This window comes from Pelecanus crispus, chromosome 3 (assembly GCF_030463565.1).
Source record: "Pelecanus crispus isolate bPelCri1 chromosome 3, bPelCri1.pri, whole genome shotgun sequence".
In the NCBI taxonomy this organism is placed as follows: domain Eukaryota; kingdom Metazoa; phylum Chordata; class Aves; order Pelecaniformes; family Pelecanidae; genus Pelecanus; species Pelecanus crispus.
In genome coordinates this window covers 39,445,569-39,469,305 of record NC_134645.1, presented here as the reverse complement: position 1 = coordinate 39,469,305, position 23,737 = coordinate 39,445,569, and the positions used below count along the sequence as shown (strand labels likewise).

Sequence of the window (23,737 nt, the reverse complement as noted above, 5' to 3'; positions counted from 1 at the left end):
ACTAGTGAGGGAATAAAGACTAATACAGATCTGGAATGCCTGGTAGGTCTCAGTTTCATGTTTGCCTGGTAATTTGATGACAATATGCTGCACTTTCCCAAAGGGCATCACAGAACCACATTCAGCTCTCCAACAAGCGCTGCTGTAACATTGGCAAAGAATGGATCAAATTAAAGTGAGCACTTATGGACAGCTGCTTTTGGTCTTACAAATGCAAGAGACATCTTTATTTTTGTTATTTAGCAGAAGATGATCCTCATATTTTCAAACACATACCCCCAAACATTCAGCCTAACGAGGTTGAGGGGATGTGGGAAAAGGAAATGGGGCTCTGTTATCAAGCCTGAAACACCTATATATAGTTATGCATGTATAAAAAAACCCCCCTTTTTATATATGTTATATGTAACTAAAATTGGAGCACCTGCTCTCAACTTGCATTTCACTTTGAAACCTGTTTCTATATTAGACTTAAAGGGTTGCAGGCCCAAGTCTTGCCCATTTTCCTAACTCTCAGTTTGTCTATGTAACGAGGCAATTTCTATAGAGGGGTACCATACACACTCCAGTTGATGGAGTAAAGAGAATTAAGAAACCTCCTGTGGGCAGAATGAGCCTCTGATGAAAATATACATCTTAAAAACACTAGTCAATTATTAGCTAAGCTGCTGGAGCATTAGTACTCTTTATAAAGTAACCTTTGGCTGCTGGACATGTCCCCTTTGACACTCAAGCCCGAAGACACCTCTTCTACCAACCAATCCCCTGAGCTCTGGGGATGGCGTCACATGCAGTTTGCTCACAGAAAGAGCCTTCTGCAAACTCTAATATCTCTGTCAAAAGTTTCATAGCTGGTGGACCATGGACCTTCTTGTAAATGTAGGAAAATGGATAGAAGAAAACGAAGCTGCCTTTTTGCCTCCTGTTTGCAATAAACTTATGTAAGTAAATGAAGATGATTTTTTTTTTTAACTCAGTTCTTAGGTATATAAATATTCTTAGCTTTAAGAGGAAGCCACTAAAATGCATACATAGTAAGATTAATAAGGAACTATAGTTCCTCTCAGACTGCAGTCAGTCAGAGAGCTGTTTTGAAGAACAGAAAGTGACTGAAATCTGTTTTGCAGTAACTCTGCAGAAGCTGTAAACATCAAATTGAATACAAGATATTTGCCTCAACTCAAAGTCTCTTGTAGGCAGTTAGGCTGAGTTAAGGGAATTTGTGTTAGGCCCTGTGACAATAAACTTATAGAAATCAGAGGAGATGGCATTACATCCACAAATGATAAGATTTAGCTAACAGATTAGTGCTACCAAATTACTACCTGAAGCAGTTGCTAGAGCTGCTGAGGGTCATTCCAACATTGCACAGGAGCCAAAGCTGCAAGAGCCATCAAAGCCAGTGGGACGTATCACTGAAAGATAAAGAGAAAGGAAGGGCAGGGGCACTGGAAGAGCAGGTTTCCAGGGCATTTCCAGAGCTGTCAAGTCAGGAGGCTTGAAGAGGCAGTGCTTCAGAGCACTGACTGGCACCTTAGAGTTACAAACCGTATTCTGAATGAGACAGCTAATACAAGAAAAAACTGTGGGCTTTATGCAGTTGTATAAGCATGCATATTCTCAGTGTCAAAACCCATGAGCAAATTCCAATGTAAATCGTCCAACGTGTGGCACCTTCTAGGCACAATATTAGCAAGGACTTCTTTAGTCAGTGAACCTGAGGACAATATATTTTGTCCAAAACTCTATATACAGAAGGCTTTCATAGGAAAGGATTCTCTGTAAAGAGTGATATAAACCCATGTTTTATAAAGAAAATAAAAAGCATTTTTCTTGCTTTTTATTTTTTTTTTTAATCTTGCTTTGCAACTAATTATTAAAAAAGCACCAAAGAATGTGCCTCTTGCCCTACCCTGAAGTGCTACCTCTAATCAAAAGCTGATGGGCAGTACTGTAGCAGTGATACTAATTTCCATTCACAGGTTCAAGGGTTACTTTTCAAAGTAACGGTTGCAAGACAAAAATAAGGTAAAGGGCACATCCTTACTGAGATGACCGTGTTGAAACTACAGTTGTATATTCAACTGAGAAATTACAAAACTTGAATCACTACAATAGTTTCACAGTGGGAGAGAATGAGAAAAGTGTCTTCTCCTTATGAGTGTTTTAATTTCTTTCATTTTCAAAATGGATTTAGGAAGCATTTTGTAAAGCATAGCCATTTCTAAAGCTTACCGATGATGGTGGTAAAATTTTAGTATTTTACAGTGTGTGGAATATTCATGGTTTTCTTTCTTCATCAGTAAGATGAACCTTTTTGTCATTACTGCACTGTTCTGCATCCCCTACCAGCAGTTCCGTGTAATCCTGAAGTAACTCTGGAACGTGACATCTATCAGAGGTCAGACAGTCACATAGATCCCTAGATACTCGGTGTTGACAAGTCTTGCCCATAAACATTGCAAGAAGCCACAGTGAAACAAGGAACATTTTTTTGTGATAAAAATCTCATAGATTAAAAAAAAAAAAAAAATCCATTTTACAACATAGTGTTAGCCTGTGAAGAAGGAGAGGAAAACCATCTACTATATGGATTCTGAGTCTCTCACCACCTGCTCCTGCTGCTACCTAAATGTTGTTAGGATTTACAAAAAGGTTTTAGGCAATTTTTCAAGAAGTGACTAATAGATTTCCAACACTTTTCCAAAGGCTTTGATCCTTTATGTGCCGAGTAGAGATGTATAAGGCAATTTTCTCACTGACTTCTACATCACTGGAAGGCAACCACCCCAAAACATTTAAATAACTTATGATGCTGTGTTTCAAGAGAGAATTAACCGTTAAAATCTAGGTCTTACAGCAAATCAGTAGGACTTCTGGTGTCTAAATTTATTATGGCTTTCAAGCTTTTATTCAGTTGTGTTCCATACACTTGAAAGGATCAAAAGTTTTAAATACCTGTTTGGGATTTCAGAACAAAACCTCAGTTCCATCACCACCTGTTCAGGGGTGACAGTTTAATTTAGTCAATAAAAGGATACAATGTAAGAGCTACAATTTAATTTGATGCATTTTAATGAAACTGTCTTGCAAGTTTAAGTGATTTTTAACCTCAACGATGAGCAATTTTTGCAAAATCAGAACCCTTGACATAGCTGATTTTTAGAGGATAGCTATGGCACTTTTAAAGTTCTTCTTTGGGTTGAGAATATGATACTTACCATAAGAAGACCTAACTGTGGTCATGGACTATCTGATTCTTCGTGGTCTTGCGACTTTTTAAAAGGTTGCCTGCTGGTACCATTTTCTTTATGTGATTAAGAAGAGAAATATAAGAGTATTTAAAACTTAACAGGCCATTGATTAGCACCTCATTCTAAAAATAGTGCAATCAAGTAATTTTCACACCCCTGAAACTTTTATGATACTGTAACTGGATTTTGGCAGTCTTCTCTGCAATTGCTTTCCTTCCTTACAATTTTTCTTCTTAACTTAATGCAACTATGTTAACCAGACAACTTTATTTAGCAGTATGGACAAACAAACCTATTGGAGTTCCTGTTTGTATTTAATAGCTGGAATTTTTTTATGGTGTCATTATATAATTGTTAATGATAGGAATGATTATCTCATGGTTGCCTGTTATGTAAAACCCATCTAAGTCCATAGGGTAACAGAATTAATGGTAGATTTGCCAAACAAGAAGTTAAGCAACAATGATTTTTAGAGCAATATTTTCACTTTCAGTTATTGAACTCATAATGAAACTGTGTGGGTTTCTGTAAAAAATTAACTCATCTTAAAAGTAGGCTACAAGATACTCTTAGATTGTCTTTCTCTTATTTTATTCTCCAGGGTTGATTCTAATTTATTGCATTAATTAGTAGCTCTGTTCTTACTGTTTTGGTCCTCCTGCCCTTCTTTAGTAGAAGGGTTCATTAATGCAGAAGTATTACAGTGTGTTCTTGAATACAAATACTAAATTTGCATGGTACAAACAGTTCTGATTTCAGTTCTTTATTTTAGGGTACGGGCATGAAGCCAAGTGCTATAACGTATATGGCTTCCTATGGTGAAAATAGTCAATTTAAGAATTGTAGTCTAATTTAATTCTTTAGACTTTTATTTGACCAAAGATTTTTATCGCTGTTACTTGTTATTTCTGCTTTATTAATCCGTGCTGTGTTGTTCATTATCACTTAAATACTTTTCAAAGTAAACGTGATAATAGTAGCGGATCAAATGCATACGTTCAGCAGTTCAGAGTAGCTTCTCTCAATTAATGCTTATGAGATGCTTGACAGAGGCACATCGTTCTTCCCTGTGTTGCAGGGGAGCGTGGCTCTGCTGGTTCTGGTTGTTAGGATCTCCTGTCAGCCCAAGTATGGCCCAGAATCTCCTCACTGAAAAGTAGAGGTCAACACGCCACCAGTTCACATATCAAAAAGAGCTTAAGGACAAATTTTGAATCACACATAACAGGCCTGCTTTACAGGTTGTTTTTTTTTTTTTTTTTAGCAAATAAAAACCTGCTACTGTCCCTCTTTGTTAGTGTAAGTGAACTGATAGGTAATTGGGATAATATCTATTCTTTGTGCCAGCTGAGAGAAGTGCTCATTGGGGTTCTTAAAAGGGGTAGAGTTAAGATAAAGGGCCTGAATCTCCTGTTCTGAATCAACCACAACAAAACCATTGTAATGTTGTTCCACCTTAGCAAAACTAGTATAAATAGAAGAGAAATTAGCTCATAATTCCTACCATCAGTAAATTCTGCCAGTGAGGGAAAAAAGTATGTTTTTACCTTTATTAACCTTAAAAAGTGTTTTACCTTTACAGAATCCTGATCTAATCAGCTCACGTTAAAAGACATTTTCCTGTGGTTCCTGTCTCTTGTGTAGCAATCTTTACAGTTCAAAGCTCATTCCACAGCTGGTAACTGTCGTCGTCCCCTTCTCATAGCGGGAGGTAGCTGGTCACCCGGCAGGATAGTAGCAGAGCAGACAGATGCATCCAAGGTCTTTTGAGTTCTCATTCTGGATGTTGCTTGTCACTCAGTATTGTTTCGTTGACTCACTGTCCTCAAAGAATTAAAAACTTACATGAAATAAAGAACGCCGTGAGTGGAGATAGCTTTAAAATGTCACTTTCTTATCTAGGCATCGCCATCAATTGAATGTGATGTTTGTTGGAGGGCCAAATGAAAGGAAGGATTATCATATCGAAGAAGGAGAAGAGGTAACCTATAGGTTGTTTATATTTTGCTGTCTTAATTTATCTATAATGATTAAAATGCAGCTACTTTTGAAGCTACAGCTACATTAGCAATGCCATGCTCAGTGGTATTGTATTTATTAGATCTGTTCAAAGACTTAAACAGAATCATTCACCAGAACCATACACCATCTGTGCATTTTCTTTGAAACCAGCACATGAGATCAGATCTATTTTGCTATAATTCATATCCAGCAGGAAACTAGAGAAAGTGTTCTGACACATCAGAAGGTCTCATTTCAACATTTTGGAACAAAACTTTGGAAAGGTAACCATATTTTTAAAGTGATATTTTCTTGCAGGGGATCGATCTATATTTAAAAAATAACTTTGAAATTCAAAAATCAAAATCAAATATTTTGATGGGCTTGAAATTATATTTTTCTAGACTTTGTGAAAAATATCAGCATTTTCAGCTTTCATTCAGGTTTGGAAGGTTAAAGAATAGAGTCTCTAAATGTTTTTCAAATCAGTCCCCTTTGCTGCACATCTTCTGTATCAAAAGAAAGCCATCCCACTGCTTTGAGTTGTGAGTAGCCATTGTGCCAAATGCAGAATATAAGAAGAAAGAGTAGAAATCAAATTATAACAATTTACATCTACTTTGTTTACTGCCTTTTTCATGGAATTGTCTGCTTGGCCTGAGGACTCGTCTGAGTCAGAGGTATCACAGCTGGCTCTGAAGGAACCTTAAGGGAAAGGGGGCACCAGCGGCCTGGCAGTAAGGATTTCAGGACAGGAGACAGTTTGCCTTGCTTCCCAGCAGAGTATTTTAATTTCATGTAATTCCAATAAAATTTGGCCACCTAATTTTAAATACCTTTGGAAACCCAAGACTAAGCATCTACATAGTTCAAGGCAGAAGTGAGTCAGGTTCAATAAATCCTTTTAAAAAGAAACAAAAATTTGTGTCTACTTAACATGGAATTGTTTCTCACAAAACCAAACGCAACCATTTCACAACAGCCTTCATTAATTTTCTGTCAGAATTGTGCCATGCAGGTGTTTATAGGCATTATAACCATACTGCTCTGAAAGAGCGGTTGCTACCTTATCGGCGTCAGACTCCTGCCTGCTTTGCATTGCCATCAGTCTCACAGCCCACCCGTGGCCGTGGGCACAGGCACCTCCCGTCACATACCAGGTTACCCAACACTCTCAATTATGTCCCTCCTCATCAGCTGCACAGGGGGAGCTCTGGCAACACCTGGGACCACGCTGGCAGGTTGCTTGGGCTGGGAAGGAGGCAAGCCAGGTCTCGGGGCAGCGCGTGTGAAGTGATTGTTGCTAACCGGAAGAATTTAGCATCCATCATATATTGACAAGGAAATTCCAGAGATACTTAGCCGGGGAAAACAAAACGTGGTTCCATCAACATGATTATGTGCCTGGGAAGGGAGCAATAGCATCTGTATTATGACTGCTCAGAAAGCACTGAGAAGGATATCTAATCTGTACACTGCTGTTATGGCACATAGTTAAGATATGTTAGATTAAAAAAGTGCGAGTGAATTTTGTAATCAAGGTCAATTATATCAAGGCTTGGCAAAGCATAAAATGAAGGTATGTGAAGGTACATATGGAAGTCAATGATTCCAAATAATTCTTTTCTGTAACTTAAGCTTTTTGGTTTTATACAATTAATTTATTTTGTTGCTCTGAAGAATGCATTAGAGCTACGAGAGGAACACACAAAACCAAGCTGAAGTTCAACTGGTGCAACAGCCTGCGCTACAATATTAAATATATTGTATTTTTTTTTCTTTTCTTTACAATCTCACCTCTCCCTGCATCTCCCAGTTCATACTGGATTATCCTTGGTCCCCAACCCATTCCTGCACTGTTTATTTTTTTTGTATCTGCTCCTCCCCTTCCCTTAAAATAAAGATTAGATTAATATAATTTACCTCTTATTTCTTTTATTTTGCAAGATGTTCCTGTGTTTGAAAAGAATTTGGCCTACCTTTAATAAGCCTAAACCCATTATAGACCTTTCCAACAGTATAAAAAGTTAGCCATATCTATAAACGCATAATTTATATCAGTATGCAACAGTATAATAAATCATTGCTCATTCACTAGATACAAGATTTTTTAGGTATCAATACATCCTCATTTACATAGCAAATTTCCCACAATTACTCAGCAACCAAAAATGGAAACATAAGATTCCTATCAGGTAGGAAAATTGGCAATATATACATTAGAAGCATTATCGGCCACATATCAGTTTAACGTATGGGCCAATTTTGTCTGCTTTTACAGAGGTACAATACAGTCATATGTTGCATTTTGCCAGCTTTTTATCAGACACATTTGCACCTTCCTGTGATCTAATTAAGCTTTTAGATCCATGTTTTTCATTAGAGAAGAATTGTGAGGCAGACAGCATCCTAGTAAAAGGGCATATTCCTAAATTAGACTTGGGACAAAAAAAAAAAATTCAAAACAATCTTCCGCTCATTATTTTGGCAGGTAAGAAGTCATTTATAGTTCTGAGTGATAATTTGAAAGACAAACTATACAGGCATACTGTTAACAGGCCAAATAATGAATGCGACAACCCACAAATCCTTTATGCAAATTTAGCTGGTGCTATTCTACCAGTGTTATTCTGATAGCAATGAAGCGTTGGTTTAGAAAAGAAATTTAGATTTAGGATTGTTTATATCCGTTCACTCATTATTTTATGCCTGTTAGCATATAGGACATGCAGCTTACAGTGCGTCCTGTGGCACAACTTGTGCTTGTCAGCCTGCAGTTCACAGCAGCAAGGGGTTCCCGTGCAAAGATGAGGGCTTAGGAGCATCCTCCTGCTGCTGAGCTGTTCTCTGCTGGTGCTGTTAATGTGCAGGTGTATCGGGAAGATCAGCTGTGACTGGCTAATTATGAGAAAAACTGGAGGCTTGTTTTGGACTCTCTTCAAAGCCATTTAGGATTGTCTCCTGAACATTTGTTTATGCTAAACAGCAGCTAGTCTTGCACAATTTTTTTCCCCCCTCTCAGCAAGCGTTTCCTAAATATGATACTTGATATTTTCTTCCTTCTTAGTTTTCTCTGTACTACTTCACTTCCTTCTTAATTTTCTGCATGCTCTTTATTTGCCATCCTTCTGCACAGAAGTACTGCCTCATACCCAAGACATTGTTCTTCATTGGACAGGTTTTATAAGGAGTCAAATCAAGCTGCACCTCACAAGAGATAAACCATTCACATTCTTTGGCTTGACTTTACCACTACATCATATTCATTCTTTTTCCTATTTGTGTTAAGTTCCCCCTTGCTCCCTTCTCCATCAGAACAGAGTCAACAAACACCTACTCAGATGTTCTCTGCCTCCAAATCAGACTCATTCTCAAAATGAAACTGAATTGCTTTGGGCAATGCATCTTCTGTTGAAATATGGCAAAAAACCTGCCATGAGAATGCACCTATATAGACAAAACTTTCTTAATATGCACTAAAAAGAACGTTTGTGCTGTATAGCTACTTTTCATAGGAATCATTATTCCAATGTACCTCGCTTGTCAAGACAGCTTTGGATTACATAAATTAGTGACTACAATTCTTGTGTAGCCAACTTGATGAGACCACCGAAAGCTGCTGTGGTGGCCCTGATGTCATGCTCAACCCCTTATGGCTATGGGGTAGCAGGTGCATTCCAGGTACCACAGAACAGTCCTGGACATACCTTTGTCTCTTGAACTTTTCATCACACAGTAAGATTTGTGAGTGCCAGCATTGCAAAGCCGGGGGGTGGGCGGGGTGGGGAACCAGTAGTCTTATCTTATAAATTCACCATATAACTTTCAAGAAATAAGGTAAGTGAAAACTGAAGGGGACCTGAAGGGGAGCTGTGTGTTTTGGAGGAAGTTAATGACAGATAAAAACCATTATCATAACAAAGCTTAGCTATAGTAAAACCAATTTTGGATTTTATTTACTGCACCATGTGGGCTGCTTTGGTCAAAAGCGAGATATGCTAACAGCTAAATCTAGGATCACGAAAGTAGTTAGGCTCCTGTCTCTTTACCCAGTTCAGTCCACCACTTAAACACAATGAATCTCAACTGGCTGACTTTGAATTCTTAACAATTTATATTCTGATGTTGAGTCTACATAAAACAGTGCAGTTCCATGCAGAGAAATTAAAATCAGCCTTTTATCTACCACCTGCAACACATTTGCATTGGCACAATATTCTGCTTGGTTTTAAAAGCCCTGCTTCTCATTGTGCTGTGTATATTTTACCCTAAGTTTCTGCACTCAACATCGACATTGTTTCCTATGGATTAGCCCTTATGCTGCAGTCCTAGAGAGGGCTCTCAGAACAGAAATCCCTCTCCTTTGATCATCTTGGCCAATCTCTTCATCATCTTATAGCACATTTACATGGTCTGACTGGGATATAGTAACGTCTTGCTCTGAAACATGATACAGATTTGAGATCACATCTGCCACAGCTCACCTGAGTTTTCTAACCTGAGTTTTCTAACCTGAGTTTCAGTTTCTCTTTTTCTCCCTCTCCCCCCTCCCCATCCCCCCAAGTAAGACTTGGCTCCAGTTCCTGACAAATTACCTGCTTAAGTGAAGTCTGACCCCTTCTTTTAGCGTGTGATGCTTTCTAGGTGGCACGCTTTTGAGAAACTCATCCCAAGAAGCTCAGTTCTCCCTTTGCATTGTGTGGGGATACCAGATGCCTAAGAAGGAGGGGAAAGAGGGGCTAGGTGAGCATTCCAGTAGGTGGTATTGCGGTGCTTATTTCCCAAATAAAACTGAGAACATGAGTTGCAGCAATGCAAGATAAATCTTTTTGCTTCTTTACATTTTAAAAAGCCCCCCATTTATCTGGTGAAAACTCTCTGAATTTTTTAATAAGAAACAAAGTTCCTATTACAAAGTAATAAGAGTGATGATCCTTTTGCATCAGAAAGATTGTGTCTTCAGAAATATATTTGCTGCATAAAATCGTTGGGATGAGTCTTGGCTGGTATTCAGGTTTCACAGACAACATGTAAGTGAGCCAGGGCGGTGGGAACCACAACATAGTTTTCTTTGCCTTCCTCATCTATTTGCCTCCCAGACTTCTGATGGCTGAAAAACCTTGTGGTGAGAGAGGTAGAAAATTGTTTTTCTATGCTCAAATAGATCAATTGCCACTGAAGTCTGAAGAACACCCAGGCTCTACTCCCACATCAGAATTTTATTTGCTCTGCAAATTAATTTAGTACTTAGCAATCTAACAAGAAATACAAGCCAGGATATGCCAAGTCAGAGCCTAATCCCAGAAGCGTCTGAGCAATCCCAAATTCCACTTTCAGAAGCAGTCAGTACCCAAAGTACACTGCAAATTGCAGGTATCTTTAGAGGTCTGTGAATAAGCTCTCAGCTACAAAAGCCCTCACAGAGCTCTGGGCTCCTACATCTAGGCAGAGTTTGATATCAAAGGTGGATCTAAATTAAATTGCATACATTGCTGTACATAAAATAGACTTGTTTTTAATTGGTCTATGCAAACTAGTGAGAAATACTGTGTTCTTCCTCTGCTACGTGCTTCCTTCTTTACTCTGCTAGAATACACATACCTGGATAAAAGAGCAATACAGTTCTTCACCACATTAATATGGTGGGGATGATGGTGCTCTTTTTAAGGTAGTATCCACACTTTCTACTACCCTGTTGAAATTAATTCCTACCAAGTCAAGTAGCTTCAGTGATGCATCTGCTGAAGAGAACAGTGAACTCCCACCTGTCTACATCTCCACCTATTTTCTCCAGAAATGCCTGCAAAATTTATTTTATGAGTCTGCATAATTGAGTGAAATACCCCTTTACAGACTTGACAATGATTCAGCACTGGTTATGCTGCCATTCACTGCAGCTTAACACAATACTATCAGGTTTGAAGCACGATCAAAAAGGGTGAAGCAGACTAAGGAAGGAGGATGTAATTCTCCTACAGTAAAGAGAATTTAAGGAAAATTAAATGAGTCAAAAAATAAACTCTCAATCTTAAGGGGCTTTCAGTTTAGTTTTCATAGGTGTAACTGCAATTTTAATGATCATATTGAGCAATGTTATGAAAAAATGTTATGCTTAGGGTAAAGAATGACTTCTAGGTGGCTCAACTTCTAGAGGTAAGGTAAGAATTAATAAGAGGTGGTGTTTTTAGTGTAATAATAACAAGAAGATGCCACATAGTAAGCAGGAAAGCGAAACAAAAGACAAAAGTCTAGAAAAATGAAAGGAAGAAAAGAAGGAGGTATAAAAATAATAAAATAAACCCCCCCAAATAAGCATATTTAGTAATAAAAGGGATAAGAAGAATAGTGAACAACCTTTGTTTCTTCCTTGAACCACATTCTTCACCTAGAAGGACAAATCCATGTCCAATTTTGACCCATTATGTGGTAGCAATGTGCAAATCTAGGCTTTTTTGCGAGGAGGTATATATATATATTCTACACGTAACGAGACCTTGTCATTAATAAGATGCTAATAGAGTGAAAATGTTACACATTTCCTCATTTTTTAGTACTACTGTGTAGATTATCCCAGTAAAAACAGACCAACTAGGAAAGCTTGTATTTTCAGGTGGCATGAACTCTACTGACTTACTCTCTATGTATACATACGTATTTGTGTATATACATATGCATGTGTGCGCACCCACAGACATCCCAGTACTTCCTTATTCAGGCCTTGATTTTTCCAGGAGATACTTAGGAAGAGGTTAGATTTTCCCAGAATGCAAAGTTCAGTCAGCATTTAGAAAAAATAACATTCCAGCAAAAAGACAGTACAATACTGTATTGCCAAATTGTCCTGTGAAATGGGCATGGACTGTAGCTCACAGAGAACAGTTAACAGTTTTCTTGATAAAAGTTCAGGGTGTAATACAAGCACAGCAGTAGAATCAACAATTACTGCCACTTGTATTAGTCACAGTTATATCAGATGATTTATGAATGACTGAAGCATTTGCACAAGCTTCAAAAAAGAGTTTTGAAGAATAGACCATAATTTATAGTGAAAGGTACTATATAAATTCAGTCAGAAAACACTTATTGACAACATGTAACCCACCTCATTCCTCCTTTCCCATTGCAAAACAATTCTTTCAATTCAAAATTCAGCGTTCAGAATCTTTCCTTATGACTGTGATGCTCAGCTGTTGAACTGGATTGCTCCTTTCCCCTCCCCAGTCTCTCATTACCAGAAAGTTGCCTAGCCATATGATTCATGGTCACAAGCAGAATAACTCTCTGCCTCTGTTGTCCTTTCCCTCTTCTACATGTCCTGTACATGTATTCACTAATAGCTCCCTCAGTAGTTATAGGGAAGATAACACGCCAAAGCTCAACGTTTCAAAAAGGATCTTTCAATTTCAGCATTACCGGTGCCATTTTACCAATGGCCTGTGTGATAACCCATCAGGATCCTAAGGTCTTCAATGAGTCTTTTTTGAAACGAAGGAGAGATCATTTCCCCACTGAAATCACTTTCTGCTGTACAATGAGCAGTTAGCCTTGCCCGATGTGCTCTGTAATGAGGGCTACTGTAGCATTTTATACGGTCATTCAGTAACACCAAAGAAAATGACAGGAAAAGAACATGGGGAAACAGAGTGCAAGGAGGATAAGTAGCCTGGCACTGTGGCCATCTAGACAAGAGTTAATGATTTATCCATGATGATGTCCCTGGCACAAGGTGAACTTTTCACTCATGTAAGAGTTCTCAGTATGAGCTCTTTTCCAGTATGTCTACAGTTCTCTCTACTGTTTCATTCTCTTGGCAGCATATTTATTCCTTCTTATGTTCATAAAGGTGTTTCTTGAATTCTCAGGGGTGTGTATAATATTTCAAAACTGTTTTGGAAATAATCCTGATTCAAAAAATCAATTAAGCTTTTCTAATGTTGGAAAAGGTTTAGTTTGGGTGGTTTATATACCTCAGTGGTTTCTTCTTTCCCCTATTTATTTTCCATTTTGCTAAAACTGTAGTGAATTACTATAAATAAAATTATTTTCATTGTAGTTCTAATGTTTAATCAGGTTTCGGACAATTTCAGCTGCACTAGCAATTACGTGAATTAATCTCTTTGGTTTCTAAATATGGCAAACAGAACACGGAAAGCGTACAGAAGCTTGGCAGAGAGTGGCAGAAAATTCAAGTTGACATTTTGAAGTATTATTGCTCTGTATTATATAAAACAGGGAAAATTGTGCCCATTTTTCCAGGTCAAAGAGAGACCTGCTTACAGATCATAGCACAGTTCTGCCATGAAACACGAGACTAGGTCTGAGCACCTCAGGGCCCCCCCAAAGCTACTCTGAAAACAGAGCTGTGGAAAGGTCACTGAAGACAGAATTACAGGTTCAGTGGTTCTGTCCTTATACATGCTTTGAATGTAATCCTTTTACATACACAGTAGGAAGAGGAGCAGCTGTTGCTGGGCTTCAAGGGTATCCACAGAAATAAAGCAGAACAGCTTCCAAATGGGCAATTATTCCCATATGAAAAATCTCCATTAAAAATGAAAAAAACCACCCAAAAAAACTGTGCATGCATATTTGGAGCTTATTTGGAAAAGTGGCATTTAATTTGACTGAATGTAATAGAGAACACCCTGCTACATCTGAAATGAAGCTTTATAAACAGGGTAGTTAATGGATGTCTGAACCATAATGTCCCAGCCCTACAAAGAATAATTCCCAGGAGTAAAAACAGCGCAATGGAATCCCACTGGGTTCACAGAATAGCTCTATAAGGAGTTACAGACCTCTTTCATAGATCGTCAAATGTATGTAAGATAATAGAAATAATACGTATTTAGTAACATTTTCAAAAATAACAAAGGTTGGAAGTCTGTTATTTATTGTTAGAAAAAGATCTGTAAATATTTGCAATTACAGATTGAATGTATTTGTACATGTATCCTTTATATACAGAATATGAAGTACAGAATGTTTTGAAGTAGTTGCCTTAATGTTATTTTCCTATTCCTTCAGCTTTTTTACCAGGTTAAAGGAGATATGTGTTTGAAGATAATTGAAAATGGGAAAAAAAAAGACATTGTCATCCGAGACGGGGAGGTAAAACAGGATTGTTTTTCTGTTATTGTTGTACATGGGTATGTTCAATTAATATTTTATGAATTATTTAAAAATCAATTTATCCCTGCTGTGCAAGAGACGGCATCAGGATTAAAAAAAAAAAAAAATTCTTGAGTGCAGTGCAGCAAATTCCATGTAATAACAGCAAACTACAATACACTGTGTTCAACATTTCATTATGTCAATAACAGCTAAAAATCTCTCTGGGCATTTGGGATACCCATTCAGATAATCATGAATATACTGAGAGGAGTAGCTATTTTAGTTGGTGTTACTACAAGTTATTAGGTGGGCTACAACAGCCACTCATTATTATTGTCACACACTTGAACTGCACTCAGTCTTTGAAAGGATTATTAGATCTAGTGTTGCCAGCCTTTAAAATGGAAGACATATGTTACACCCAATAGCTTGACATCATTAAAAGTACTATGACATTTTCAATGAAGAAACAGATCTATGTTTTCAAACCTATAGATGGTGAGATTCTGGTAATATACTTTACACTGGAGAAGTACATCCAGCTGAGATCTTGGCATATACCAGAAGCATTAACGAAAAGGAGCACACAATATCCTTAGTGGGAAGACTGACGCTAGTCCTGGCGAGGGACTATCGTTAGCTCTGCTCTGCAGACAGTGAAATTGTAGTGACTTGCCCAAACTTGGCTAAGAAATCTGAAGAAGAGTACGGTAGAGGCTTACCGTCTTCCTACATAGTCAGATAGCTGCTAGAAAAAGGTTTATTCTCAAATTTCAGTAATGGACTTCTCCCAACCAAACGTTGCCTATTCACTTTGTCGCTTGCATGAGTAAGTAACCCTTCATATTTGTTAATTACTTCTAGAGAGAATAACACTCCTCATTATGCAATCACAGGTGCTTACTGTGTTGGAGGGATACATGTTGTTGATTAGGTTAGACATTTTCTTGAGCTGACAATAAACTTGCTTTTTATTTACATTTCTGCTCCTCAGAAATTGCAGTAAATTTATAAATTCCAGATGAGTAATTGGTTATATTTTCATTTCAATTGTGTCATCAAACAGGGAGGAGAGCACCTGACTGCCATAAAGGCAGTGCTAATTGCAGAGTCAATGGTCATCATTCACTGAGAAAGCAAGAAACAATATCTGCTGGGCTGACGGATGGGTGCAGCTGCAAAGGAGCAACACAGGATCAACAAGGAGTAGGGGAAAAGCGGAGCAGAGGATTTTGCATGTTGAGGGGCAGGGCAAGGTTGACACAAAGAACAAAGACTTCCTGACAGTGATGCTTTCCCATTTCTTTGAACAGATGTTCCTCCTGCCTGCTAGGATACCTCACTCTCCTCAGAGATATGCGAACACTGTGGGTCTTGTGATTGAAAGGGAAAGATTAAAGACAGAAACTGATGCGCTCAGGTGAACTATAAACTGTTGGCTGATCTGTTAGGATTCATAATATAAACTAAATTCTCATGTCAATACAGTACTATATTTTACTTTCCTGATAATTTATCAGATTCACCCTGGCAAGTTTGTACTAATTTTATCCACATATCTACTTATCTATACACACATAAACAGAGATGTCGTTTAGCATTTGATTTAGTTAAACAAGGAACATGTTGAAATGTCTTAAATGCATGTTTTGGTTATAGCTATCTACTTATGTATTGCCTACAACTATCACCTTAAGTTTTAAAATCTCAGAGCTCTACAACAAAAATAAAGATTTTTTTTATCAATTCTGGCAAGCAGAACATTAATTCCTTTGTAAGCACTGAAAACAAAAAGATGAAGAGCAGCTTTCTTGGCAAGTGTACAGGAAGCTGGAAACAAAAGTCAGTTTTCTTAACGCTAACCCCTCTACATAGTACACACCTCTGCCTACCTTTTATCACCTTATGAGAACAACATCTTCAAAGAAATGAGAGATTTACTTTGTATTCTAGTGGGAGCAGGACTAAGCCTTGTTCTGTAGTCATACAGAATTCACAAGTCTAAGGCGGCAAGTCACAGCAGTAATGTTAGCCAAGTTAGAAAAGCTGTTTTGATATTAACCAGATACGACTGACCAAAGAGAGTTTACAACTATTCATGCAATTTATAAAGATTTAAAACTGCAATAATATTTTTAATGTACTGTTTCTGTCCTTTTGCCTACAGTTTTCATTGTTGCATGGGCAGTGTCACATCAGGAAGATTGCAAATACAGGGAGCTAGAAAGATACACTTTTTCATTCAAACAAAAGAGGCTAAAGAAAGAAATAAGAGACTAAGAAAGGGACCATTCAAAAAAACACCTGACTAGATTCCAAGCTGAAGACAAATCCAGTTAAAGTGTTGTTCATCTATGTGCTTGTCCCTTTTTCTTTCATTGCACGTCTGTGGGTCATGAGCACTTACACTATTAAAAAGCTATTTTGAGCTATAAACAATCGGCCAGTGATTCAGATAACAATGTTTATTTGTAATAAAGCAACATATGTAGCTTTAGGTAACTTTAAGTAAATAACCTACCTTGTATATGAAGTCTGTGAATGGTGTGATTAGAGAGATGCTGAATGCCTTTTTAGGGATCCCAGGTAGATCTAGAGATTTGCACTCCAATACAATCATGCTCTTGTGGATAAATTAAACTAAAAGCTACCATATGGTTTGCAGGTGGAAAAAATAATTGATTAACAAAGCACACTCTTAATTGAAAATATCTAATCAGGTGCCCAAAAATAAATTACTTACAGGTTTTTAGTGCCCTTGTTTTCACACTGACATGATGAACCAAGACACCTGAAGTTTTGGAAGTGAACAATTATGTCATGCTTTTGAACCTACATTGTCTCTCTGTGTGCTCCTGGGAGAGACAGGGATTTACAACCAAAACCGCTAATCTCAAACTTTTTTCACTCCCGGCCACCTGCAGCAGAGACTGTACAAGAGGAAGTCATAATAAACTTTGAAGTATGCTGACTCAAGGTCTAATATTAAGTTACTGCTGTTCCATTATTTATCATGCCTACAAGCCTCAGTCATAAATCAGAGACCTCAGCATGCCGATTATTGTACAAGTGAAGAATAAGTAGCCTGCCCCACTGTTTCAGCCTAAGTAATGATTACATGCTTTGTACTAGAAGAAATATGCACTAGCTAATCTTAATTCTATGGCAAACAAGTACAGAAACAACTAAGTTTGATGTTAGTTGTGTGGTTGGATTCTTTAGCACCTAGTAAAATGCAAAGTCCTTCCCAGGTGCAAAGACTTTTCCCCAACCAAGATATTTGTAACATCTCCCTTCTCTGTAGATTCTCTGTGTTCAAAATTTGTGCTTGTAGCACAGCTTTTTCCATATTGGAGGCATTAATAGCATTACTCTCTTCTGAGAACCCTGTTTTTGCAAAACTTGAGGAGCCGGGGGGCTCTTAGAAAGTTTCTGGACAATATGTGTATAGATACATAAGACAGACATGAATACACAAATATGCACAGTCTAATTGTATAAGCCTTATTTCCCTCTTCAGATACACATTCCAGTGACTTTAACCCAAAGGACACATAGGACCTATTTACAGTCAGTCACAATATAAGTGACCAACTGTACTGGAGCATCACTCCCCTTGCTGGTCCATGCAGTCTTTTTTAAATCTGTAGGTAAATTCTGTATTTGCCATTTCATAGATTAAAGTAACCTTGACCTGTTGATCTCAGCACAATTTATTTATTTGTTAAGACATAAAATAATGCAGGTGAAGCACTAAGTTCCTATTCATACAGGTGAGCTAAACAATGCTTCCCAAGTTTACGCCGCTGACAACCATCTACTTTTTGCAAACAACTCCATAAGCCACCTTGTTTTCTTATCAGTCCATGCGTGGGCAAGAAGCAAGCTGACTCTCTTAAATATGAGCATTTATCTCATAGCTGCATGGAAGCAGTTACTGGAAATGTTATTTGGGGCCAGTTATTTTTGCAGTAACTACATCCAAAGTGAGACTTATTGGTCCCAAGGGACTATGGCACCAATTATTTCCAGGATTAAATCTGAGAGTTTGCTAAAGGAATTTGATGACTTATCTGTGGTTGATCAGCAGAACTACAAGGCCCTCCACAGAAGTTTGAGCACCCCACCCAAGTCAGCTAACCGGGGAAACAGGAAGCTTCCCTAAATAATCATTCTTCAGAATAAAGTACACCAGGCTTGAGAATAACACGCTCTTACACAACATCAAGTAGCTATTTTCTGAAAAGACTGAAACTGGCTGATCGGTTAGTTAATAAAAGGATTGACTAATGTTTTTACTTTGTCAGATACTATGTTGGAGAATCAACTAATGTCCTCTTTGAAAAATGGTTTCACTGTGAAGATCTTGGCACTCAACTTAAACCAATAATTCAAGAGTAAGCTTTTTTCTGTGTAAATTTTAAAAGAATGGTTATAATGATCTAATAGATCTTCATCGGTCTGTGACTTACATAGTTAATTTTCTATTTATGCTGCATTTTGCATAGACTTGTTAAAAGTTAATTGCTGCTCTACAAATTTTTAATCATATCTTGTATACCCCAAACTCATTAAATCAGATTTAAAAAAATAGGAAAATCAAGTGCTCCTCACATCTATCTGGAACTTACTTCTTGAACAAGTAAAAGCACACTGCTGCTAAGTGCAAAAAGAATTGAAGGAAAAGTTAACACTGAATTGATGCCAGGTTAACTAGGTAAAACACTGAATTGCCTTAGAGCTTCTTTCACTCTTGCTTTAATCTAATTACTTTTAATTGGTATTATTAATGAGTAATCAGGACTGGCAAATTTGTTAGAGAGCTGCTTTCTAGGAAATGTGTGAATGTCGTCAATTAACTAATCAACTTGTTAAACAGTTGATAAAGGTGAACAAGCAAACAAACCCTCTGTCAATAAAATGGGTATAGCCCTGTTGAATATATGTGATAGTAGCTGAGGATCTAGCGCATCCATTCTCAGCACAAATCTTAATGTCCAGTATTACTGCCTAGTCTTTGTTAACCTACAGAACATGAACGTGACTTTTTACTGGTGTTTAAATGTTTATTATTCCAGGTTTTTCAATTCAAGACAATATCAAACTGGAAAACCAAATCCAGGTAATGCAAATTCATTTCAGAATTAGCACAATTATTGTATCTGATTGAACAGCAATTATTCTCGCCACATAAAATGACTAAGTTTCTGTTTTTCTTTCTGATTACGTAAATTAAAATTACTTTGGGAAGTAATTCCTTTCACTGCCCCAACCACTAATAAAATCCATGTACATGATTACCAACAGCATCTTAGCTGTTCATGTGATGCCATCATAATGACCTATCAGGTAATTTTACAGTGCAAAATCTCAATCTCTCTATCCTTGCATGCCATTCAAGTCTTATGCAAACAAAATTTCATTTCTACCTGCACAGAATGAGATTTTTGTGAGTTGAATCTACACACTTTATACCCACTTGTATTCCTTTACCTATAACTATACACTGTGATCTACTCTTAGGCCATAAGTATACCTAGAGAAAGACAGATACTTTTAGTTCATGTAGGGTCTGATCCATTTAACATTTTTTTTTCCCATTCTGTCTTGCCCTATTTTTTATTTTGCCTCTGTTTGTGGATAGTGATTGCAACTTCCACACTGGCGCAGATGCTCCAGTCGTAACTCCACTCTTGAGTCTGTTGGACAAAGACACAGGACAGAGTGTGACTGTTAAAGAAAACTAATTTACTAGTATCTTTAGGAATCAGATCTCTCAAACATGATGGTTGCTTTCTGTATGGCAACTAAAGTCTGTATTGCAAGGATACTTGCAACAGCACCTTTGGTGGGAAACTTGTTTTGCTGAAATCTTACAATCCTGTCGGCCCACAGCTCTACATAAACACCCAGCATGTGCATGATCCATTGCTATTGATTAATGTAAACTATGTGCAAAACACAACCCACCTGTCTTAAGTATCTACAAAAGAGTACACTATGTGACCATTTCCACCCCTGCAGGAAGAGTTTCTATGGACTATTTGCAAGTGTTTTAGTTAGGTGCAACCTGGTCAGTTCTGCAGGAACTACCTGGAGAGTCTCCATGACATTGCCAGGTTCCTAATCGACACATAGAAAAATACAAATCAACCTAAGCACAGCAGGAGCTGCCTGTGGGATCTCCAGGACAGCCCAAGATTCCCACCTGGAGAATTCCTGCACCAGTTAGCTAAATGCTGGTGTGAAGACCACCAGTTGAGTCAATCCCATTGCTCAACTAGGTTTGTTGTTTCAAATCAGTCTATTGTCTCACCTATGCACATGACTGACTAGGGGATGTCCTGCACCAACCAGGAAATTTATGGCTCAGATGCACTGCATTCACACACATGCACAGCTGTAATACCCAGCTGTGCTACTCTTACAACTACATGAAAAACCTGAATGTCATCCTTCAGTCAAACCTATAACTTAAATTGCATAGCCCTTGCTACAAGCTAAAGACAAATTTTAGTTCCCCTCTCTAAGAATTTTTTGGAACCAGTTGTCCTTAAGACATTAGGGAATGAATATGGAGATTAAGTAAGAGTAATTTAATACAAATTATCTGATAGAGACAAAAGTTCTAGTGAAACATTATTTCCACATCTATCCCATTTCTCAGCTTGATAGTCACCATAAAAATGTCACTGCCTGCTGTCTCAATCAATAATGGAACAAAGTTCTTACTCAAATCCTAAAATCAGGGAAAGATGTTTTTTGCATGAACATCACTTTTCTTAAAAATAGTTGGCTAAATCATCATCACCAAAATGAAAAGTTCACAGAAGAGTCTTGTATGTGGGATGGCAATCTTACAAGCCCTTGCCATTAGGGGGAAATGGTAAGCCAGTCAGAAACCCTGCCTGAAAGACTTTGCAGCTGAACCAGCTTTTGGCATCGGCTCTTTGACTGACTAGGAAGTGTACTTCTCAGAAAAAGGCTCTGTGTTTCTTACAAACAAAATGTTGTCGTCTCCAAGATCTTACTTTTCTTTATATACACCATCTAAATGTGTTTATTTTAATTTGAGCATGTCACCTGTGTGACATATTTGGGTGTTGGTGGTTTGTTTTTTGTTGTTTAGGGTTGGGGTTTTTTTGCACTGGGGAGGTGTAGGTAGGGCAGGTATTGTCTCTCACTGTGTGTTCATACAGTGTCTAGCAGAGGAAATATAATTTCAGATGAAGCCTCTAGATGCTGCTGTAATAAAAAAAATATCATCTCACAAATACTATCCTTGTTAAATACAGTGATTTCCAGTAAGCATCCCTGACCAGTCTGAGCTAAGAACTTATATGTCAGTAACAAATTAATTATATCAGTGCAGAAAAAAAGAACATTAAAGATTTATATTGTTAATATTTTTGCACAAGATTAGAGCTGAAGAACAAACCTGACCATAATAAGAAGCTATGATGTATCTTGATACTTCTTTTTTTAAACACAGAACTCTGAGAAATTGTTATTGATAAATCCAGTACAGAAGCTCTTTCCTTGTAATTTATTCAAAAGCTGTAAAAAGGCCAAAAGGCATAAGAGACTTCCATTAAAGCTGAAAAAAGGTTTTTTTCAAGACAAAAAAAAAAAAAAAAGCAAGTAAATGTAGTTATTTTGCTGAGAGCTCAATACATCTTTTTCCCCCTGAATGGATTCTCCTCTTGGATTAGCCACTAAGTCAAGACAACAAATATTTGAAATGCTCTTGGCTTAATTCTTGCTATAAGCAAAAAACAGTCAACAAAGTTACATGGCAGGCTTTCAGCCTGGGGAACAGCTCCATTTTTCCAATTTTCAGTTCTCATGGACAATAAGAAGCTCAAAGTCTCCGTGATGTCCTATACATGAGGAAAATACCCCAGATTTTTAGTTACAGAAGTTTTAGCTAGCAGCTCCTGTAACTGTCAGTGAGACTTGTGTAAAGGGGCACGGGGGGAAATCAAACAAAGTTTGACTGAGATATGAGTAAGCTGGTAATATGTTCCTTCTGGAGGCAAACCCAACTGATAGAGAAATAATGCTTTAGATTTATTCCCTCAGCAGCTCTTTTTTTCTTTTTTCTTAAGAAGTAGAATTCAGCAACCAGCATGACACTTGTAACAAGCTACGATCAGTTTCCCATGATGTTTCACTCAAGACATATTTTAACAAGATTTGAGCTGGCCTATGCATAGGGCTCGGTCTCAGCCTCTTCTTTCAGTTTCTCTTCTGAAAATCCAGAATCCCATCAGTTTAAAAGTGCCAGCTGAAGCACTCTCAGGTTCATCTCTACGTAAGCCTGACCTAGTGCCTCCCCTTTTTGGAGAGAAATGGAATAAAACTGAAGAAAAACATCTTGAAAGAAACCCTTAATTGCAGCTCACTCATAGAGGAAAGCTATAAATGGAATCAATCAAGCTCCAATTGCTTTCAAAAAACACTACACCAAAAAAATACCTAACTCTAGACTTTTTCTTGATTTATTTATTTTTTCTGGCTCAGCCAACAGTAGGGCAAGTCCCTCTGAAAGCAGGGTACTCAGAATATATGAACAGACAGCAGTAGCTATTAAAGAGATACATTTTTAGAAGAGGGACTCAAGTACCATCAGGTGAAATACAATCAATCAGAAACATATATTGCATGCAATCCTTACTTGAGGCATTTCCCTAGAACCGTTTCGTACTAAATTACTAGTCTCTTTGGTTACCACATGTAGAAATAAAGGCTGAGAAAAATCTCCCCTCCTTTTATCAATAAGGGTGAATATATTTAGGATATAGTCTAAACATGGAACACTCAAGATAGGTTGGTTTGCTTTACACAATTTTTGACATGAGGAATCACAGTTATCAAAATAACTCTTGCTACTTTCAGTTGAATCGGACTGGAAGCAAGATTCTCGCAAGGTTTCTATTTCATCCCAATTTTATAGTCAAGAGGACAGGAGACAGTTCAGACAGACAAACCCCAGTTCTAATAAACAGTGATGGCTGAATATTTTTTGCAAAAGTATCCAGAAGTTCAAAAGTTTATCCTGCCGTGCTCACTTAAATAATCCAGGCTTCCTTTATGTGAAATTTGATGGGGAAAAGTGCAAGAAAAGACTTTTCCTAAGTTTGGCTCATTTAAAAATGATCTTTGAGAACATTAATGGTGTAGGTAGGATGTAATGTTTTTGTTTATCCAAATTAATTAATCTACATTTAATTATCAATGAAATCTTGATTCCCATAAAAGCTTTATTGTCAGCAGACATACAGATATATAAGACAAAAACCAGTCCTGCAGTGACTTCACTAGCAAAATTTTCACTGATTCTAGGTGTACCTAGGGTAATTTACAGT

At 37.6% G+C, this 23,737-nt stretch overlaps 1 protein-coding gene across 1 annotated transcript in view; it reads left to right on the top strand.

Annotated features, from left to right (window-relative positions):
• The first annotated feature begins 861 nt into the window (after positions 1-861).
• HAAO (3-hydroxyanthranilate 3,4-dioxygenase) overlaps positions 862-23,737 on the top strand; it is a 35,727-nt gene continuing 12,851 nt past the window's right edge. Inside the window, exons 1-6 of the mRNA XM_009490263.2 lie at positions 862-941; positions 5,157-5,235; positions 14,283-14,366; positions 15,683-15,789; positions 18,677-18,766; positions 19,448-19,491. Of these exons, the coding sequence (XP_009488538.1) occupies positions 862-941; positions 5,157-5,235; positions 14,283-14,366; positions 15,683-15,789; positions 18,677-18,766; positions 19,448-19,491 (484 nt within the window). The remainder of the gene's footprint in view (positions 942-5,156; positions 5,236-14,282; positions 14,367-15,682; positions 15,790-18,676; positions 18,767-19,447; positions 19,492-23,737) is intronic.